We start from the raw sequence: 22,655 nt of genomic DNA on the forward strand, positions 1-22,655 counted from the left end.
CACAAATAATTTAAATAAATGATTTTTTTTTAATCAAATTATAATGTTCTTAGAAAAAAATATATCTGTTACTTTTGGATTTTGCATTTTATTGTGTTCACCTCTGTTTAAAATCATGTAAGAAGAGTGGATAATTAGAATTATAATATCGATCCTTTTTTGCTAGCCCATTTAAGGGTCATTGACTTTTGGACAAGTCACTATTTCATTATTGATTAATTTTGCATCAAAAAAGTGATTTGATAAGTCACTTTTTCTATGCAAAATTAGTTAATTGTACATTTTCAGTTGAAAAATAAAAGTTTTGGGATATCAAGCAATAGCACTTTCTGCCATTTTTGATTTTTAACAGTAAAATCATTTGTGAAAATTAATTCTTATTGTTTATTTTCAGTGTAATCTATGGCTTTAATGTTTTATGCATTATAACAATTTTTTTTACAATGAATGCGTGTGACACATCCAACATTCCTACCTTAATAACAATTTTATAATTTTTCTTTTTAGTTTTCTAAGAATAGAACTTATTTTAATTGTGGAATCTTATTATTTGACTGTTTTCATACATTTTTGGGAAGGCATTACATCTGAAAGACAATGCCTCTATATATGTAATTTTTTTACCTACTACTATAAGTTTTCCACATTATTTGTTTATTAAACCATTTCCTGCCCTCTGTTTAAATATCTTGATTCGTAAGAAGGAATGGAATTTTACCATCTCGGAATTTTTCTATAATTATTCAAAGTTAGGGGTATTTGGCTCGATATATCTCGATATTAATTCTTCTTACATAGACATATTCAGCTATATGTAGCAAATTTTAAAAACTCATATATAGTTAAATGCCTATTTAATTAATTCAACAACTTTAATAATAATAAAATACCTTGAATAATCCATGATGATGAACAACACCATCTTGATCGTGAAGCAACGATAATAAAGAATATTCCGTATGGAGTAACATTTTACCCTGACGATCATCTTGCGTTTCCTCTGATGGATTTTGCAATGTCAAAATCTATAAGAAAAAGTTATTACTACTTTAGAAATTATACAATATATTAAGCCAATTAAGTCTGTAACAGCATTGAAAGAGTATAATATTAATTTAAAATATAATAAATTCAACAATATTTAATTTTTACAAAAATTTCAATTTAATAAAAATAATTTGAAAATGAACTTTAAAAATAATATAAAAAATGTAAGTCATTCTAAAAAGCAAATGTAATAAAACCTGATATAATTTCAATAAAATTAGATGAATAATTTTTCAGTGATAGGAATTAATACTTTCATTCTGATGCATTAATCGTATAATACTTCCAACATTTTCTCTATCCCATCAATAAAGTTAGTATTTTTGAAAGAAAAATTATGAATAGGGACTAAAATATGATACATTTTTTAGCATTTTAGAAACATCCTTAAACAGGAATCTACAAATAAACATTTCATTTTCTGAAGTATATATCATTACATATTGATTACAGAATATATAATGATAAATATTTCAGATTACACGTAATAAATACTTTAAAAACAATACATACTCTTATATTTTCATATAAAATATTCAAGTTTTTATTTTCATAAAAGCTATTTGCATTTTAAATCTATATTTTCATAAAAAGTGAATCTAATCAATTTAGTTATTTACATTTTAAGATACGAAGAGTTGTCATCTAGAACTATATATATATATATACACACACACACACTACTCTTCGTCCACTTTTTTCTCAGTTAAAGAATTATTTATTCTTCAGTAATTAGAAATAATGATTAAACAAATAAAATAAATTTATAGATCTATGTAAAATTCAATTATTTGATTAACTCATTGAATTTTAAATTGATAAACAACTTCATTATAGAGAATTAATATTTTTAGTGCAAACAATTCTATTAGCGATATTTGGAACAAATTCCAGTTACAAGGAGTACATTGGCTTACAAATACTAGTGAATATATAATATATCTTCCGACAATAAATAATTATTATGTAAATTATCTTCTATTCATACATTTAAACAATCAAGTGACATAATATTGGATAGAAGTAACAACAACAATAAAAGTAAATTTATAAATCATTCATTAAGACTCTCAACCATTTTAATATATTTAATAAAGAACTGATATATTCTGGTAATCATAATTGATCCCATCTGAAATATTTTTTGGTAGAATTCTTGCATAGATTTGATGGCTGACAAGGTGGAAATACCAGTCTGTTCTCTAAATTTGGAACAACCCTTGCACAAACTAATTATATGATATACAGAAATTTGGTCATTACACAGCCTACATTGTTTATTCCTGATATCCAAATAATTCCCTTCAACTATAATATAAAAACTGTTTAGTCTGATCTGCATATAAAATCTTTTCATCCCAAATGGTATTTTATAATGAATATAATTATTTGCTGGAGGGAAATTTAAATTAACTATATACCATGGGTGAAATTTTGACTCCTGTAAATTTTTCATCTCACGATCAATTGAATTATTATACATATTCTCCACCAATAAAGAAATTCCGTAATTCCAGTCTGTTTCTGTACTGTTAAATAGTAAATGAGACAAACCATAACTTTCCAATTTGATCCTAAGTTTGTTATACCAATTGTTTTGATAATTCTTTTTGTTCTCTGCCAAGTTCTTTAAAACTTTTAGTATTGTATTAACCTGTATGTTCTCACTAGTTAACAGTCTCTTAAGAAATTTCATGGTCCTAATTACCAAGTAGGATTCTAATAACAATCTGTTAGTATCATGGCAAATCGCATATCCCGGCACTGCTTTATCTAATCCGTAAATTTTTCTTATAAATAGCAATTGAATTTTTTCAAAGTAGGATAACCAGTCCAGACCCCATAATGGGAGAGCATAGCAAATAGAGTTGAAAACCAACGCTGAAAAGAGTCGAAACTGCATTTGAATAGAACTGATTTTCATTTTTACTAATAAACTAATTAAATTATTAATTATTCTATATGCTTTGGTCTTCATCCGCTGAACATGTTTTCCAAAAGACAACGTTGAGGTAATAAGAACCCCCAAATATAATATTTCCTCAGTTGCTTTCAACTTTTCGTTCAACAAATAAAAGTCATGATCTTGCCTCGCCAGCTTACCTACCAAATAATGGAATATTAGTATATCGACAAAATCACCAAATTCAGAAAAAGTCATTAAGATGTTTATATTTTTAACTAGCAGATGAGCCCGGCATTGCTCGGGAAAATGATTTGGATAATTTGGTAAATATTGTATGTTTGAAAATTAAGTTATTACTATCAAATACAAAAATCCCATATAAAATAGCACAGTAAAAGCTGTTCTTCAGGTTAAGCCTTAATGCTCTCCCTCTCCCCCGTGGGGGAATTTCGAAAAATCCCTTCTTAGTGTGTATTCTCATGGTGTACCCTAACTGTATACCAAATTTCACCTCTTTAGGTTCAGCGGTTTGCTCTGGGCAATGATGAATCAGTCAGTCTGTCAGAACATGTAATTTCATATATATAGATTAATAATAATAACACTCACAATAATTTAGGAATTTATAAAAATTCTAAATTTCATAAAATTATTTAATCCTAACATTAGTTTAAATATTAAAAAAAGGGGGTTTAGATTTTTTTGAATATCAGATAGAGTAGAAATCATTAAGACAAGACATCTTGATTGAATAAATTTATGTATTCTTTGAGTATCAGAAGTGATCTCATCTTCAGAATCCAAATAGAGAATGCACAGATAAGGTATATAATCACATTTAAACTGAATAAAAAACAAATTATAAATTTAATTTTTTACAGCTTTTGTTCAAATAAAATCAAAAAAATGATATTCTTAATAGCTACTTGTGTATTTTCTAATTAGTTTGGATTCTAAATGTGGAGATATTTAATAAAATACATCGATATAGTCCTTGAATAAACTTTGAATTAAATATTGTTCAATTAAAAAACACTTTCATATTAATTAAAATATTTATAATAATGTAATAAAATTAAATGAAATGAAAATGAATAACATTACTTTGAGAGTAAAAAATTCATCAGTTCCTTCTTTTCTAGCTAAACACTGAACAATACTTCTGACTGGAGAGCTACCAAGTCTTGCACCTATTAAATTTTAAATGATAATTTTTAATATTTAAATACTTTCATAAGAAAAGAAAACTCTCAAGCAAAAACTGTTTCAAGTGAAAGCTTTTCACAAACTGAATTTATCACATCTTAAATGTAAAATTTTACAAAAAGCAATTGTTCTTTATTGGGCTGCAATTTGAAAAAATTTTAGACCTATAAATTCCCACCGTCATCCGTCCGTCCGTCTTTCCTTAATCTCGAGAACGGAGTTAGATAAACGGAAGACGAGACCAGATATGGAAAATTTAGGGGCAGGAGGCCCCAATTAACTATATACAAACTTCCAATGCAAACCGGAAGTCGTGTTATTTCAATTCAAAAATTTCCCCCAAAAGACGTTAGATAGATGACAGGCACGACTCTAAAATATGACGTACAGGGGCAAGCCACTACTAATTTCAGGTGGAAAGCATATATTTTAAATTAAATATACTATACTAAGATATCATTAAAAATTGCAGCCCGGCATTGTGACAGTGTCACAATAATTTTTGCTCATTTCTAAATATAATACAGAAAATTATCTTTAAAATGATAGTAACCGAATTTAAATTAATTAATCTTTTATTTTTACCTAATAAATATGGTCCAGCAGTCTTTATCACTTTACAATCAACAGGAGTGCCTTCAGAAGGGCAAAAAGTATCTTTTGAAGTCCCTTGATATAAATTTTGCACTTCTTTCATAGTTACAGCTGCATTATATCTATTTTCATAACTTTACTTTTTTCTGAAATAAATTAATTATATTCACATTTAAATTAATATATTATAAAATTTTAATTATCAACTTGTGAAAAGTATATACTATTTCAAGAACTTATAACTCCTACTTTAAATATAGGATATATTAAAATTCTTTAAATACAGTACACTCTCAGTTAATTGGCACGCACAGGGATTGGTAAATGACAGATAAACGTAGTTTCCGTTTGCTCGAAGTTACAATTAAAAACCGGCCTAATTAATACTATTCCCCATACTATACCACACCGTAAACTCTTTATTGACTCCATATTAATATCGAAATACAATAATTAAAATCAAATTAAGACAAACTTAATATAACACAGTTAAACCGAAAAAACAGCTTCATTAACGTAGCGTGCAATTAAAAAGTAACCGGTTAAAGTCCAGATAAGTATACTGTCGTGGCGGCTCATCTCTGAATCCAGCAAACAGTGGGGACGCACGTTCTAACCTAACCTAACCTATTCTAATAATTTGATTGGTAATAATTATGGTAATTTATTAGAATAGGTTAGGTTAGGAGGTTAGGTTAGAACGTGCGTCCCCACTGTTTCCTTTCTTTTGTTTGCTGGAATCAGAGATGAACCGCCACGACGGTATACGTATCTGGACTTTAACCAAGTAACCTATTATGGATTTATAACGGGAGTAAGCGAATCACAACACAAGATTTGTCGGTGGCACAATCCGTCTATTCGTATATAGAATAATTTTATCGCGACACTTATACCATTTATGCGTAATTATTTTAAATAAAGCAATAAAAATCAAATCTGATCTAATTTTTTTTAATTTTAAGACTAAAGGAGTTACATTTCAAAAACATAAACGAACCGGCCGGGCACGCCCGGCACGGCTCGAGCTCTCGAGGTAGTGCGGAATCGACGGGACCGGGTCGGAAGAGGCGGCAAAAAAACGCCAGTCTCGGCGACTCTAATCGCCGGCGGGCGGTAACCCGGGCAAACCGGAATTAGAGAATTCCACGGGCCGGGTAGACTCGGGACGTTTTCTCCGGAGAGAACACGCCGCGTCCGTTTACTTTAAGGCGACCTCCAAAGGGTTTAAATTCCGTAGGCAATCCAGGGTCCCCGGACACGGTGCCGAATTTAAATCTCTATATTCCGACTATCGTAAGGAGTTTATGAAAGACGGGTTCGGGGCCTTTTTTTGCCCGTAGGATAAAGGGCCACCGACTAAAACGTAAGTTTATCAAGCCAAATATTTACAACAACAAAACCACAAAAACAAAATTGCCAGTTAAGTTATAAGGGAATGGCCGGAGAGGCGGTGGCGGTCGAGGACGTCGAAGAATATTCTTGCCAAATGTCGTACGGATACACGGAACGATGTAGAAGCCTTTATACGCCTCTTCTATTACATTAATTAAACAGTTATACTCACGTTAAGAAAATTTATTCTAAAGCAATATATTGATGTTATTAAACTTTAAATAAGTGCCATTGTTGGACCGCTTACACGACTTAAATATTTAATTAAAAAGTATGTTTGATGCAGTAAATGACGCAAACCTTACATTCTTTTCTCTAAATGTCGAAGCAAATTGCACGCGAAATGCAACACGACATCGTGTCGAACGTCACAAACCATTTCTTAATTTCTAATTTTAAATTCCAACTTCACATTACATTTGATCACGCACGCAGGAAATCAAATTTCAAAGTCCAGTGTTGCCAGCTATTTCAAATTTATTTACGAAATATATTTTTTACTAATATTTTTGATTATTTTATATCGTAAAATTTATAAAATAATATTACATATACAATTAAATCAAAATATTTACCAATCTTTTACGTTCTTTTCGTATATATATCAGAAATTATTTTAATTAATTAATAATATTATCAATAGTTTTCTTGTTGACAATAAAAAATGACGTCTCATTTTTTCCTTTTGTTCGCTGTTTCTTGTTCTTTCTCTTAGGACACTCGGATGCAGTGTCGGGGAAGCCGCCTTATTTCGGTTCATAAACGCCATTTCCTTAAATTACTTTTTTGTTTTCAACTTTTATTTTTGTTTTGCGCTTTATTCTTTATTTTTGGTCTCGTATTTTAGCTTTCGTCGGGTCTGTTTTTTAACGGCGGACGGTAACGGTCGCTAAAGCTATAAAAATCATTCAGTAATATAGACCCAGAGCCACATTTATTTATAACTGCGTAAATGTTTTCTAAATAAATATTAAATTTAAGATTAGGAAGTTCAGCCTTCGATACATTAAACAACAAGTATAAAAACGAAAGATTCAGTTGACTAATGTTGCAAAAGTTACAAAGTGACGATGGTCGTGTGAGAAACGAACCACAAAAAATAAATTAAAAAAAAAAAAAAACATTATAGTGCCAAATTAGATTAACAAAATGTATTGTGGAAAGAAGATTAACACTAACCTGTTAATTAAATAAGTGGAATTATAAAGCAATGAAAGGCAAGGTCTAGCTTATTCGCACTATCAATCAAACAAGTTGACGAGTAGATAGACAGATTTCTTAAATTAAGCAAATTTAAACTCGTATTATAAATGCGAAATACACGTGTAATAAAGACGTACAATGAACAAACCGACGTCTGAAACTGCAGAAATAAATAAAGTACTGTATTCGGCAAGTAGTTTATAAGTAAAGGGCAATGTCCGAGCGGTAACCTCACTAAACGGCCATCTTGGATTTTAACCTCGATTCGTGGCGGACGGCTGTCACGCCGTTTCTACGTAATTACTCCGCGTATTTACTTTATGGTTAAATTTACGAATACGGAAATCGACTGTAATTTCAAACTATCGTATAAACGATAACAGAGAAAATGTAAAATATAAATATTAATCAGTTTTCTTTGTTCGTAATTTATTCCTTTGTCGCTAGCTAACAGAATGTATTGTAATTACAGTACTTTCAAAACTTTTGCTGTAGAGTGTAGAACTTACCGAAGTTCTCGATGCTGAGATCGGAGGCAAAGACAGGCGGGCAATATAACAAATTCCAGCAGTGGCGGTATGAAAATTACTCTTTATTTAAAGGTGGAAAATTCTCTGGTGTTCAAAAGAAAGTAATTATTAATTTGATACACTTACTCTTCAATGTTTATTTTAATTTTAAGTGGACGATAAATTTATAAATCCAGCGAATTCTTTTCGACTGTCAAAGTGAAGTCATAAGGAAAAGCAATATATTATATATTATTCAAGCTTCTGTCACGTTAAAAGAGAACGAGTTACATCGTAATCGTTAACCCGTATCTCCTTTTCATGTTTTATTGCAATGCCGAAAAGATGCTGGACGCGAATATCAGAGTTGCAATAAAACAAAGAGCATTATAACAACTCCTATCGTATTTACAGTGGTTGGCCTTACTCAATATTATTATTATTATTATTATTACGTTATGAATTATCTAACAAATAAGTGCAGAGTTATTTGAATACGGAGAATCAATATTAAAGACAAACGTTAAAGTACCAAAACGTTAATAAAATTGGCAGTTTTGAGATATAAAAAAGCTGAGAATTTTAATAAATTTACGTTAAAAAATTTTAAAAACTGCTTTATAAATATAAAATAACATTATCACTAACCGCATTTGAAGAGAGTAACCAATGAACTAAATAAAACTAATAAAAAGCTAGCGAGGACACTAAAAGGACTTTTTCGACACTCGAACAGGAGAACAAGGAGTCATTCAAATACAAAGTCAACGATTTTAAGTCCTTATTCATTGCCTACTCCTCCCTGTTACGTTTTTTTCACCAAATTTTAGATACGGCATGCGGATGTTACACTTGATCTGCTGTCTGATATTAAAATCAATCATTTCTATACAAATCTACAATACGTTTATTTATTCATATTTCCTTCCAAGGCGAGGTTAATCTTAAAAATAGGCCAGCAGAAAATTAGGCCTACTGTTTTACTACAGAAGAGTCTGGCGACATTGTATTAAGAAACTCTAGACTGCCGATAATATGTTATATAATGATGACTCTTAGTCCGAACGAATTAAATTCGTTCCAGGAGGCCGTTCGAAGTCCGAATCAATTTCTCCCATTAGAAATAATGACAGTGATATAATCTATTCCAAGAATCTAAATAATATCCATTTCGATAAACTTAAATAGTAAATACACATAATTCAAGGTAAAAATAACACAATTAAATGCCTTAAATAATAAATTAAAACACGAAAACAATAAATAAAATACAGTACATCTGGGCTAATCCGAACATCTACTATTCCCCTAACTAAAATAACAGGTTTGTCAACTGTACATTTGCAGCTCACTCGTAAACATACCGTATGTCGTGTTGTCAGCATTTTCGCTCATTCATTCTGTAACCCTGTTTTACTTAACAATTCTAACCTCTATTTGCTACTGTAAAGTATCTTACAACAGTAAAAAAAACCTCAAAACATAAGCATCAAATTCTTACCATCATATCACCGTAATCACTTTTCATTAATCCCAACTACCACCAGTCTCAATTAGTTCGGATTAGCGCGACCGTACTGTACGTAAATAATGTATGATAAAATGAAAATTGCATTTATTGATCCGTCGATTTTGACATCTTAAACATAGCAGCCAGATCACTTTTACGCTTCGCGATAAGTTCCTTTTTCACCTCAATTGTCGATACTACAATATCCCTCTTAGGCTTCGTTGTTTCCACACTCTGCTTGGATGCTATGGTGAATAGGTAGAGGTTACAAATATAGAACGAAAAAAAGCACCGAAAACGCACGAGCAAGAGATGCTTTCATAGCGAGAGCGAGACGACTCGGCTGCTGAAAAGATGAAATTTACGCAGTGAACGCGTGCAGTTCGAACGTAGAAGCATCGTTCGAACTCCGGGTCAAATTTCTCAAAAATTTAACGATCGGCTTTTTTTCCAAATACCCTGTTAATTAAATAAGTGGAATTATAAAGCAATGAAAGGCAAGGTCTAGCTTATTCGCACTATCAATCAAACAAGTTGACGAGTAGATAGACAGATTTCTTAAATTAAGCAAATTTAAACTCGTATTATAAATGCGAAATACACGTGTAATAAAGACGTACAATGAACAAACCGACGTCTGAAACTGCAGAAATAAATAAAGTACTGTATTCGGCAAGTAGTTTATAAGTAAAGGGCAATGTCCGAGCGGTAACCTCACTAAACGGCCATCTTGGATTTTAACCTCGATTCGTGGCGGACGGCTGTCACGCCGTTTCTACGTAATTACTCCGCGTATTTACTTTATGGTTAAATTTACGAATACGGAAATCGACTGTAATTTCAAACTATCGTATAAACGATAACAGAGAAAATGTAAAATATAAATATTAATCAGTTTTCTTTGTTCGTAATTTATTCCTTTGTCGCTAGCTAACAGAATGTATTGTAATTACAGTACTTTCAAAACTTTTGCTGTAGAGTNTACGTATTTTGGAAATGTTGAGTCGAATTAGTCTAGAATCGATTAATTTTATGGAAGAAAACCGTTCAAACAGCCGTAGTCCGTAAACTGCACACGTGCCGGGCTGTGATTGGCTCGTGTATTCAAGGACTCTTAGAACATCAATTTTATAAAGAACGGAACGTATTTACCGTGTTATAAGGGGGTCGACCGTACGCATTACCTTTGTATATCGGTATATCTTTCAGCCGTATCCATCTGTAATCTGTATCCGCAAAGGCTAAATTGTTGCCATTATTCTTTCACATTAAAATTCTACTAGAGTGCCTCCAATAGAGCATACAGCGCTTTTCCTAAAGTGAACGATTTAAATAATTAAGAACTCGCTGCGTAATCATTGACCAAAATACTTCTGCACAATTATTTTGCTAAAAATTACAGTCAAACCTGTTTTCGAACGACTCGCTTTTCGAACAGTTCGGGTCACGAACATAATTTCGAACTCAATCGTAATTGCATCCGTCGAGAGCCGGCCAGAGATTTGACAATTACGGATGGTCAACTCCGTATAATTCCCGTGTTAAAAAAAAGTCGACGACCCGGCCAATCAACGACAGGCTACCGATTCAGAAGTTAGTGGCGCCGATATCGCCACGCGTTATTAGACGTGGGGTCACGAATCATCGATGACGTAACTATTTAAATGAGACTTCAATGCGCACGCGGAAAAGATACTGCTTTCGTTTTGCGGTACGCGCCGCAATTGAATCTAAATTAAATTAATTAATAAAAAACCGCGTTGATTGATATTCGTGTTATATAAATGGCGTCATAGAATTCGCGTTTAAATACGCTTAAGTTAAATTAAATAACAAAAATTTATTAATATAATATTACCTTACATAAAAAAGGGGAGGCTTTGTTTTGGGGGTCAGAAACGGATTAATTAATTTACCCCTTCAGTCCCAACTCGAACGTTAAGAAAAATATTTAATATACAAGTATTTTAACAGCTAAATAAGTTGCTTTAAAGCAAAAGTTAATTATTTAAAAATCATTTAACCTATTATTAAACTACAATTTAAAGAGAATAATAGTCTAAGATTATATAAAAGTCAATTAAATGATTTAATACGCGTGTTCGAAACTTTATTTTCGATAAAAATCTATTCGGGATGCGATTAAAATTATCGAATTAGACATTTTTAACGAGTGAAAATCTAGTCTTGTGATAAAGGAAAAATAACAAAAAACAAAAACTGCATTATCGTTTAAATAATAAATAATCTTCAACGGTGGAAAAAACATATATAAAAAATGTAAGCGGAGGTAATAAAATATTTAAAAAATGCCAAAGGAATTATTAAAATTATCGTCGAAAGGTAAACTAAACCAGAGGTCATTCTGATGATTATTGTATTACGAACGTTTTAAAAAAGGACAATTTACTAAAATTAATTATTAATTAAGAGTGAAATGAATTTATAAAACTGAATTATTTTCTACTTCAATGTGTTTTGAAAATATGAATAAATCCACTTAATTGCTGATTCTATTGTTCAATGAAGCAAAAAAAAAGAACATCGATTTAAACTCCTCCTTTTCACAAATATTTGCATTTTCATTATCTCATACAAATTAATTCCGTTAATAATTAGACAAATTAATTCTTTTTCTTTGTACGTTAATGTATTTTATTTCTTTTTAATATACGTTTATTTTATATTTTAGTATTTTGATTAAAAATGAACTAAGTTGAAATCTATGTTATATATATTCCTTAATTTTATATACTGAATAATTAGTTTATACATATTTATATATTATAGAAGCCGTCCGGTCGCGTTTCGAGCGTCAATTATCGGGGATCGTCCGCAATTACGTAACGCTATCTTTATCTTTTCGACTACATCCCACCCCCTGTAACGCTCCGTAACGCTGCGGTTGGCCTCAAAATTAAGTAAGGCGTATCAACCTCCTTAATTGAGCCGCGTAATATACACCACGGGGTATCGAATGTTTCGTTGTCTTATTAATTACATATACTTGTATAACGTACAGTACCGAGCAACGGCATAAACAGTACGGTTCGCTATACAAAACTTTTATTTTCTCGGCTCTTATGTATATAATACGGGAAAATACTGTATTAGTGTCAAATCCGTCCCTCCTTTTTTGTAAATCTCGACGTTTTGAGATCGCTCACTCAAAAACGTCATAAAAGGGGATGTTTCTGTAGATACGTATGAGCGTGCGTGTTTGCTTTCATTTTTAGTTTAATATCTCGGAATGGGGTAAAGATTAAATAAGCAAAATTTGGCAGGGTAACTTGTATATAAGAGACATTAATGCTATTAAATTTTGGTGGTTAAAGATTGAGGGGTGGGGAAATTGAGCGTGGGGTAGAACTTAAATAGAGAAATTTGTCATAATTCGACAAAATTACTTTTTAAAATTTTTATTATTTAAATTTTATATTGTAATATAATTGAAAATTATCAGACTTCCTAATTGTCTCTTTGGAGTCATTCAAATTTAATGTCCACACCAAGGAGGAGAAGACGCGTAAACATTTTTACGACGGAATGAGAAATGTTAGTAGAATAGCGATGTTCTAATTGAAATAATCAAAAATTGTCCTATTTAAAATACAGTTAAACCTCGGTTTTCGAACATAATTCGTTCCTATGAGTTGTTCGAAAACCGATTTGTTCTAAAATCGAAACAAATTTTCCCGTAAGAAACAATATAAAATGGATTAAAACACAACACGGTTAACTGACTTCGGGGCCATCCTGTACATATATTTGTTTATTTCTTTTTTAAATCAAAAATTATTTAAATGTTTTAAAACTAATAAAAATTTGTTATACGAATTTAAAGTATTTATAAATCACAAGTTGTTCCCTTAGTTTTTATGTAATTATAAATTAATTTATTCAAAATTTATTTTACTTTTCCACTTGTTATATATAAGAGACGTATGGCGATTGGTCAAAAAATCATTCCCTCCGAGATTTTTACACTTTTGGACTCTGGAAACCTTAAAACGTCGAGAAATGCGAAAGATTGGGGTTTTTCTGTGTGTAACGTGTGGGGGGATACGATTTTGTAAACCCACTTTGAAGCTTAACAACTCTTGTGCCTTTGGTCAAAAATTTCTGAAATTTTGTAAGGAGGTTCGTGTGTTAGGAGGACAGATGCTATTAAATTTTGGTGGTTAAAGGTCGAGGGGTGGGTTTATCAGAAAGCACGCGNTCGCAACAGATGGCGCCACACACAATTTTAACTTTTTAAATTTATTTTGCTGTATATTTTTGAAATTTCCTTCAATTTTTATAGAACATGTTATTTATAAATTAAATTTTTTAATAATATTTTTAAAATAAATTATCATTTTATACGTATAACCTATGTACAAGTAATTGAAGTTTTTATTAATATGGAGTACAAGTAAATGTGGTAAAACATTAAAAATATTAAAATTTAGCTGTAAAAAATGTTTAAATAACAAAAAAAATTGAATTATTAATAGAAATAAATCATTTTATTTAGAAATTTTGAAGAAAATTAAATGTAGTAAAAAGAAATTTATTTAATTTATACTGAGAGTAAACACAGTTAATATAAATATTTATATATAAATTGTAAATAATTATCTTATAAAATAATTAATTAAAATGTGTTTGTTTAAAGTGAAAATTTAAAATTACACTCTCAAAAATAAAATAAAATTAAACATTACAGCGATGTTTTTAATAAAGATTTACAATTTATCTTTCTTTGCATATAAATGAGAATTTTATTGACCCAATTAAAAACCCATTTATGTAGTCACTGGTTTAATATTCTACAGATTAAATGTTTGTAATCAATTTTACACTGGTTTCATATGTAAACTTGACACAATATATATGAGTTTCTCATAAACATATTAAAATTAACTTCATTAAACTTTAATTATTAAATAAAATTGCAATCTAAAGATAAGTAATTGGTTAAATTATTTATCTTTATATATTAATTTATAACTATAAAAGATCTTTACACATTAAAAACAATTTTTTTTTATGTTTAGAAAGTGGTAAATAAATCAATATTCTTTCTTTATTTTGTAAAATATTGCACAATTATTTTTTATTTTTTAAATAAAGAATATTTCTAAATAATGATAAAATGTAAATTTTTTATTTATATAACTAAATATTTTATCCGTATAAAATAATAAATTTATTTTATATATTTTATCTTCTAGAAAATATTTCTTAAAATATATTTATGATAGCTTTTATCTTTGTCATTTTTTTAAAATTTATTTTATATTTTTTGTATATAATAAATTTTAATTATTTAATACTTTAAGACAGAATGAAAAATAGTTTATATTGTTTAGACCATTTATTATATATTAAAATTAAAATTCAGTATAACAGAAAACATGATTAGATTAATTAATTTAGAGAAAAATATTGCAAAAATTACAATTAAAAAAAATAAATAATAATAATAATAAAAATTTATAATTTGAATTAATTCTTATTGTTTTAATTTGTTTACATCAGATTGGAGGTAGTAATAAGGATAATCATCCGCTAAAGTTTCCTCATATTTAGCTGTAGAGTTTTTCAAACAGTAAAGTAAATTAAATTTAATATACAGTATTTTTTGTAAATAGGATCCAGGAACAAAGGAGAAAGAGGCAATTTTTAATTTGTGTAAATAGTATATAAAAGTTTTATTGTTTCGGTGATTACATAAAATAAACTACACGAACTTAAATATGTGAAAAAATCGAAAAGTAATAATAAAAATAATAAAATAAATACATTATTTTAAAGAAATAACGAAGCTCCCGTTAGCTATAAAAATAATATCTTAGAGGGTGATCGACTCCTTCTATCGCTCTCCTCTAGATCTATCCCTACTTTTTTTGGAAGAAAGTAAATTTGTTATTTGTTATTTGGTAATTCTTTTTATAAAAAATACGTTCTTTCAGTGTTAACCAGAGCCCCCCAGAGAATGGAGAGATGAACAGTACGAAGACCCCCTTTCGGTGACCCTGCTTATGCAAATAACATAATGATAATGAAGTTTTTTAATTAAAAAGGACACTTTTTAATTTTTTTCCTTTCTGATGGGTCCCCCTAAAGCTCGTGGACCCCGCTGAACCCCTCTCGTAAGGTCTAGTGTTAAATAATGTTACCAGCAACTGTTTAGTACATCACGAACAGCGAGTCGCTTTGTTATATGTGTCAACAACTAAAAGTAGGGAGGAAAAAAAGGCAGTTTTTTTACAATTATAGCTTCAAATTGACATTTAAATTGCATTCAAATAACCAAGTAACTTATGAAATGTTTTTAAATCTTTTTCTGTAATTAAACAGGCAGTTTATAAATTTGTTATTTTGATACAATATTTAAGTAAAATAGAGGGTTTTTTTCCTCTCCAATATTGATAACGGATCAATATCTTGCACGTTAGAACTTAATACTTAAGACTTAGTAGACTTAGAAGTTAAGACATAGCAAAAGTTATGTCTTTGGAGTGGAAAAAGACGCTTCAACTTTATATATGCTTTTCTAATAATTAAATAATAAAAAAGTAAAGTTTCTATGTATATATATTTGTAAATAAACACAAAATTATAAATGAAAAATTAAATCGAAGATCTCGAAGAATGCTTTTCTTCAGATGTAAGTGATAAAAAGCGTTATTAATTAAATTAATGCATACGAGATCTGAAGAGATGAGATGGAAAACAAATAAAATAGATTTTTCATCATTTGTCTAAAGAAACTTTAATTTTTCCTGTCGTATTTCTACAAAATTTTGAAGGCTCTTCTCAAAATTTTGTTCTTACATCCCCTCTATACACATAACCCACACAGGCCACACTACAACTCCTCTATCCATTCCTAAATTCTATTTGATTAAAGAGTAACTAAATAAAATATAAGAAAACAAAATATATTTTTATTTTCTATTTCCTCTTCTTTAGAGAAATTACCTCAATCTGACCTACATTTATATAAATGTCTATTTATAAACTTTAATATAAATATTAAAAATAAATTATAAAAAGAAAAGATATTTATTCTGAAATATTTTATAAATTTACTTTAAAATTTTACAAATAATTTATAAAAACATTTTAATCATATAAAATAAACATTCATAAAATTACAAAAATAATATTTTATATAAAACAAATTTTAAATAATAAATTTATTCTTAGATTTTTTAAAAATCAAAATAAAATATCAATAAGGAAAACAGATTAAATGNNTATTAATCTAAACTTAAAAAAAATTGTAAAACAAATTAAAATAGTCAAAATATTTTATTATTATATAATAATTACATTCTCTATTTACATATTTTTTCTTAATTAATTAATATTAAAGACTTAATATTAATTAATTAAGGTTTAAAACAAACTTAAACTAATAACAAATTGTTAATTGAACTAATACAATTAAACTAAAAGGAAAATGATTATTAAAAGTGTTTAATTTTTATTTATAATATTAATAAAAAATTTAAAACTAAAATAAATTAGAAAGTCATTCCAATTTAAAAGTAAATGATTTTAATAAATTGAGAAATTCTTTTCATAAACAAAGAGAAGTTCTTCCAAGCTGTAAAATTCAACTTTAAATCATAAATTTCTAAATTAAGATATTTTAAAATTCACTCATTAAATATAAGCAAATTATATTTAAAAGATTCATCTACATAAATAAGTTATTTAATAGCTTTTAAGTACAGTTGAATTGATTCAATTTAGAATAACTTTAGTAGTCTAGTCAAATTTAATGACGTTTAACATTACATGATTAACTAACAAGTAAATTTAATCACGGAAATAATCAAAATAGCTGGAAAATCATATATATAAATTTGACTTTATCAATATGCATTATCATTATTTCTAAATATGCCTTTATAAACTTGTAAAATCGTTCTATAGATATATGTTTATCTTCGATATATCTAAATATTGGATTAAACTAATGTCCAGAAATATAACTAATTCTATAAACTCTTCATCTAATTAGTTATTTGATGATAAATATTAAATATTCATCGTATGATAATTGATAACGTTTAATCTCTCTCGATTATATTCGCCGAGGTAATTAATAGGTAAGTTATAATAAGAAGTTATCTTATAAATTGATTAAAATATTGATTTGTTAATAAATTTATTTTGTTTAGATTTTAAATTAAAATCGGAGTCGATGCAAATAAATTTACTTTTTTTGGGAAGGTCCCGCGTAGCTATAACACTCCCGCGGCAGTGGGGTGTTATAGCTACACGGGACCCAAACAAATTTTTACCAGAGATCCGTGTATAGCGTTGACTTCGAGCGTTTTTCTTCGGGGAATTTTTTTGGAAAAATAATTCATTATAAAAGATCCCATCGACAGAGAGCCCCAGGTAATTTCTCTTTTTTTGCCTATAGTGCTATATGCGCCACTGTGGGAGGCACGATTTTGTTCACCCACTTTGAAATTTAATAACTCCCGCGCCTTTTGTCGAAAATTTCTGAAATTTTGCAGGGGGGGTTTACGTATTAGGGAAATTGATGCTATTAAATTTTGGTGGTTAAAGGTCGAAGGGATGGGGAGATATAGGGATCGGGTGCATCTCGAATGGGGTCGGACTTAATGAAGATTTTACTCGTTATTAGCATTTGCAATTTATAATATATATAATTCATCTCTACCCTCAAAATTAAGCTTTTTGCTATTGTGTAATAAATAATAACTAATGATAGATGGCACCAGATACAATTTTAATTTTATTGCAGGGAAAGTTACGCAACTCGTTGCCGGACTTTTATTTTTTACTTTAATTTTTACGTAGAGAGAGAGGTAAAATCTGGCGGTATAAGAATGATTATATCCTCATTTTTACTCATTTCAATTCGTTTTTTAATTTACAAGAAATTATTCAAAAATGCAACCGGATGCGGAAAAAGCGAATAAAATGTTACAAATCTCATTTTCAAGTTTAAGAAATAAATTTAATATAAAATTTCAAATCTCTAAAGTTTTTAATTTACTAGAAATGACGCGAGTTTACATTTTAAATTAAAGTAAGAATTGATATTAATAAATTAATAATTTTTTTAAAGGAGAAAAAATTCATTGAATATTTTAAAATTTATCTAAATTTGTCTGTTTTTCATATAAATTTATAAATATCGAAGCGATATAAGAATAATTATATCCACACTTTCACTCATAATTTCTACTACTTCGGTTTATAAAAAGTCTTACGGACAGACAAACACACGTATTTAGCACTAAATTTCTAATACTTTTAACTTTGGAGAAACTTAGCGAACGGTCAAAGAGGAGCATTTTTCACGCTGTTTTTTAATCTAAAAGCCATAAATTATTCAGAAAAATTTTTAAAAATTCACATATATTGTTATAATTAATAATATAAAAAATTATAATAATTCGTTTAACAAAATTTCGAATTTTCTACACTTTAAATTAATCAAAAATTACTTTTATACATAAATAAATTTATATTTATAGTAATATTTTATTTTATTTTATTTTTCTTCTTCTACTCGTTCTTCGCCTTAAGAAAAAGAGTAGAGTACATAATTCTTTATCAGAATTAATTTTCATTTATGTTGAAGCGAGAAAAAAATAAATAAATAAAATAATAATAATAATAAAATACCTGAAACGAAGTACAATTCATCAGAGCAGAATTTTCTATTAACATATTTAGTTAATAATTTTTATGGAATGCAAACATCTTGTGACGAAAGAAATTCTTCTTTTTTTTTAAGGAATTAAAAAAAATGATAAGAAAAATTGGTAAAACGTTAAAGCTTGAAAAGAAGCAAGAAAAGGGAGGAATTTTTCTCTTGGTGTTTTGTTTGGCAAACGGTAACCCTGGAGACGGTTCTCTGTCCCTTCTTTCTTGATACGAGCTGACAGCGTGTCTTCTACTTGCCATCTTCTGCAGACGTTGTGGCAATTCTATTCATTTTTTCCTTCTTTACTCCTCTATGGTGAAGAAGGTAGACGTTGAGAGAAATCTCTTCGGACATCTTCGCTAAAACCTCGACCCTTTTTCTTTTAAAAAAAAAGAGGGAGGAAGAAGAAGAAGAAGAAAGAGAATATTTCTTGTAATAAAAAAATAGGAAATGAAATTATGCAAATGCAATTATGATTGAAGAAGAGAGGATTTTCTGTTACAAAGCGGAATGTTTTATTTTTAAATGTATGTACACTAAGTAAAATATATATTCTGAGGTGTTATCCTTTTTATATTTTAGTGTTAAATATACTTGAAAACTGAACTCGAATAAAACGGAAACCTGGCAAAGCGGAAAAATATTCTGTGACGCGCGATTCCGCTTTACACGGGTTTTAATGCACCTACTTTTGCACCTCCCGTATATGAAATTCTACACTCGAATTGACTTTTCGAGTAAAAGTCTGTGTATTTTCTAACGGAAATTACATTTATAAATTTATATCCGATTAATTTACGTTAAAATCTATAAAAATAAATCTTAAAAATTGAATATTAAACGAATTTAATCGACGAATGAAATTAGGAAACGAAAAGACAATGATAAAATAGTCATTTCTATAAATTCAAAGCGCTTTTATATCCCAAAAGGCAAACTATTTTCAAATACAAACTTATACACGTCACAATATACCAAATACTCGGTTGCTAAGGTAACGTGTGTTAGAAACGTACGGTTGCTATGGCTACACTTGTAAATTTCTATCGTGCGCCCCCATGCGGTAACAAAGTTAATCACAAAACGTCTAAAAATGAATGTATCTTTACGTAGCGAATATTTTCTACGTTATAATGACGAAGTGAAATGGTATAAGGGAGGAGTTTGGATGGGATCATTCCGGTTCCGGTAAACGACGTAAGAGGGATGTAATGCAGTGCTGCGTGCCTTGGGGAAATGAAGGGGAAGATATTGGCTTAGAGTATGGTTGAACGAATACGGTCGGTGGCTGCGAAGTACCTTATTTATCTTAAGTTTCCCTACACTAGGTATAAACATAGTGGACAAGTAAAATACCGAGAAAATCTTATTTACGCTTTACTAGAAAAACGTGGTCGGATAAGTTAAGTAAATCATTTACTTAATATTATTTACCTTTCTCTTAGTTTTTCTTCATTCCCACTTGTTATATGCAATATTTACGGTATCTTTCCTTTTTTTTCTTCCTTTCCTTTCTTTTTTTTTGACTTTCGCTTTTCTCAATCTTACCTTTGAGAGTACCGAGAACTCTTAACTAGATTTTATTCTTCGTTCTGCTTAATTTAATTTTGAATGAAGTGGTTTTTCTTTACACAAAACAGAACAAACAGATCGGAGAGAAACTCAAACAAACTACAATGATATCAAAGAAATTAAAGTACTTTAGATGGCATGAAAATTTAGTTTAAAAAATATATAAGGGGAGGAAGGAAAATTAAAAACGTTGTACGGTTAAACCTGTCTAAAACGGAAAGCTAACTAGAAGGGGAAATTCTTAAGGACGTAGTGATAAACCTGTCTAAAACGGAAAAATACTGTGTAAACCGGACTCGTATGGTAACGAATATTTTTCCGGTTTGGCAGGTTTTTTTTTAAACACAATTCCTAAGAATTTTTTCCGTTTAGGCAGGTTTTCGTTTTGGACGGATTCGAGTCCGGTTTATACGGGTTTCGCCGTACACACGTTTTCAATTTTAATGCCATATTTTATGGAAAAAAAAGAAAGGTTTTCCCGAGAATTTTATGTGGAGAAAAATTTGTTAAGATCAATAACGTTATTACTTTATTTTATTTTAATTTTTTTCTCTGTCTTTTTTTCCCTGTTGAAATGCTTCAGAAATTGGATTTTGTTTAAGTTAATGCAGCATAATGACTCTTTATAATTTAACAGATACGATTTGTAAATATTTAATAAAGAGTTTACGTTTAAAAATAATATTTTATTTAGTTAATACGCTTTTAATTAATTCAAGAAATAAAAAGAGATTATGTTATTAAAAAGGATCAGAAATTTTTAATGCAATAAGAAATTTATTACAATCAATTTTTTGTTTTTTTTTTAACTTTTAGCCACTCTTTATTTACTGAATTATATATTTTTTAAACTACATAATAATGTAAATAAATTCATTATTCGTGTTAAAACAATCTCTATACAAGCCTTAAATATCAAAATACTTATTAAGAAGTTAAGGCCTATTGAGGAAAAAAGAATTACAACATAAAAAAATACAAAATTGATAAGCAAAATCTACTTTACAAAATTATTTAATTAATCTGTTAGAGGTAACAATAAGGATACTTTTCACTTCTTTTCCTTTTTTTTCCTTCTAGAAAAATTAATTTTTCTACAAACAAATTGATTAGATGGTTACTTTTATTTTTTAAAAAATCATCAATCAATAAAAACTACGTGGTACATTTCAATTTTTTTCCTCATGAATGTTCTCGTAGAGCTGTATTTTCCTCTTCATATATCTAGTAGAAGCAAGCATCTCTTTCGCTCTCTTTCTCTCTTTCTTTCTCTCTCTCTCTCTCTCTCCTATTCTTTTTTGTCTTTCTTTCCCTCTTTTTTTTATATCCCAAGGTAATAGACCGAACGCTAATTAACTAGAAAGAAAAGAGAAACACGAATTAAATATTTAAACACTCTTTCAGACAACTTTTCCCTGTGGAGTACACTCTTCACAATTCTCCGTTCTTTTTTATTACGTGGCTGAAGTCGCAACGAAACACTGTACATATTAAATCCGATTTTAATTTCGAAAAGTTCAAAACATCAGTTCATTTGTTTCCTTATTTTTCCTTTTATTCTACGTTGTCTCGAAAGAAAGTAATGTGCAAAGAATAAACCTTACGAAAAACCAAATAAAACAATTTACTTCCGCTACCCCTTTAATGTCTTTTATAGTATGACGATAATTTCTTTACTCTACGAATATTCACGGAAAATAAAGAGATTTCTTTATTTTCTTTAATCCACCGGGGATAAATAATTTCTCGTCCACTAATGTGATCTCAGTTTTTTTTTTTTTTTTTTTGTCCACTAATGTGATCTCAGTTTTTTTTTTTTTTTTAACCTCTCTCTAACTTGTAAGCAGTTGTCGTCAAACCGAGATTGAAGTAGAAGCGTGCAGATAAAGAAGAATCCAATTTTAAAATTCGACCGCCGACCGCTCAATCTCATTACCGTCTTCCGGAGAATGTATAAAAGAGCTGATTGGTTCTTCGCTGATCATGTGACAAATGCACATCTCTCTCCTCTTCATCCTCCTCCTC

At 29.1% G+C, this 22,655-nt stretch overlaps 1 protein-coding gene across 8 annotated transcripts; it reads right to left on the reverse strand.

Annotated features, from left to right (window-relative positions):
- Positions 1 to 427: 427 nt before the first annotated feature.
- On the reverse strand, positions 428 to 19,113 carry LOC111632631 (serine/threonine-protein kinase 40-like). Of its 8 annotated transcripts, none has more exons than XM_023377123.1 (6): positions 7,861 to 8,276; positions 6,724 to 7,043; positions 6,449 to 6,614; positions 4,745 to 4,899; positions 4,058 to 4,143; positions 428 to 1,025 (listed from the first exon to the last, which is right to left on the reverse strand). In XM_023377123.1, exons 4-6 carry the CDS (start codon positions 4,854 to 4,856, stop codon positions 873 to 875), a joined length of 351 nt encoding a protein of 116 aa, XP_023232891.1. In that variant the 5' UTR covers positions 4,857 to 4,899; positions 6,449 to 6,614; positions 6,724 to 7,043; positions 7,861 to 8,276; the 3' UTR covers positions 428 to 872. The 8 variants fall into 8 exon arrangements, with proteins under 8 accessions (XP_023232891.1, XP_023232896.1, XP_023232894.1 ...); XM_023377122.1 differs by having other exon boundaries at positions 811 to 1,025; positions 6,454 to 6,614; positions 8,008 to 8,274; XM_023377121.1 differs by having other exon boundaries at positions 811 to 1,025; positions 6,454 to 6,614; positions 7,861 to 8,274.
- Between the last annotated feature and the right edge of the window lie 3,542 nt (positions 19,114 to 22,655).

This window comes from Centruroides sculpturatus, unplaced genomic scaffold (genome assembly GCF_000671375.1).
Source record: "Centruroides sculpturatus isolate CEXI.00-Female unplaced genomic scaffold, Cexi_2.0 scaffold589, whole genome shotgun sequence".
In the NCBI taxonomy this organism is placed as follows: Eukaryota; Metazoa; Arthropoda; class Arachnida; order Scorpiones; family Buthidae; genus Centruroides; species Centruroides sculpturatus.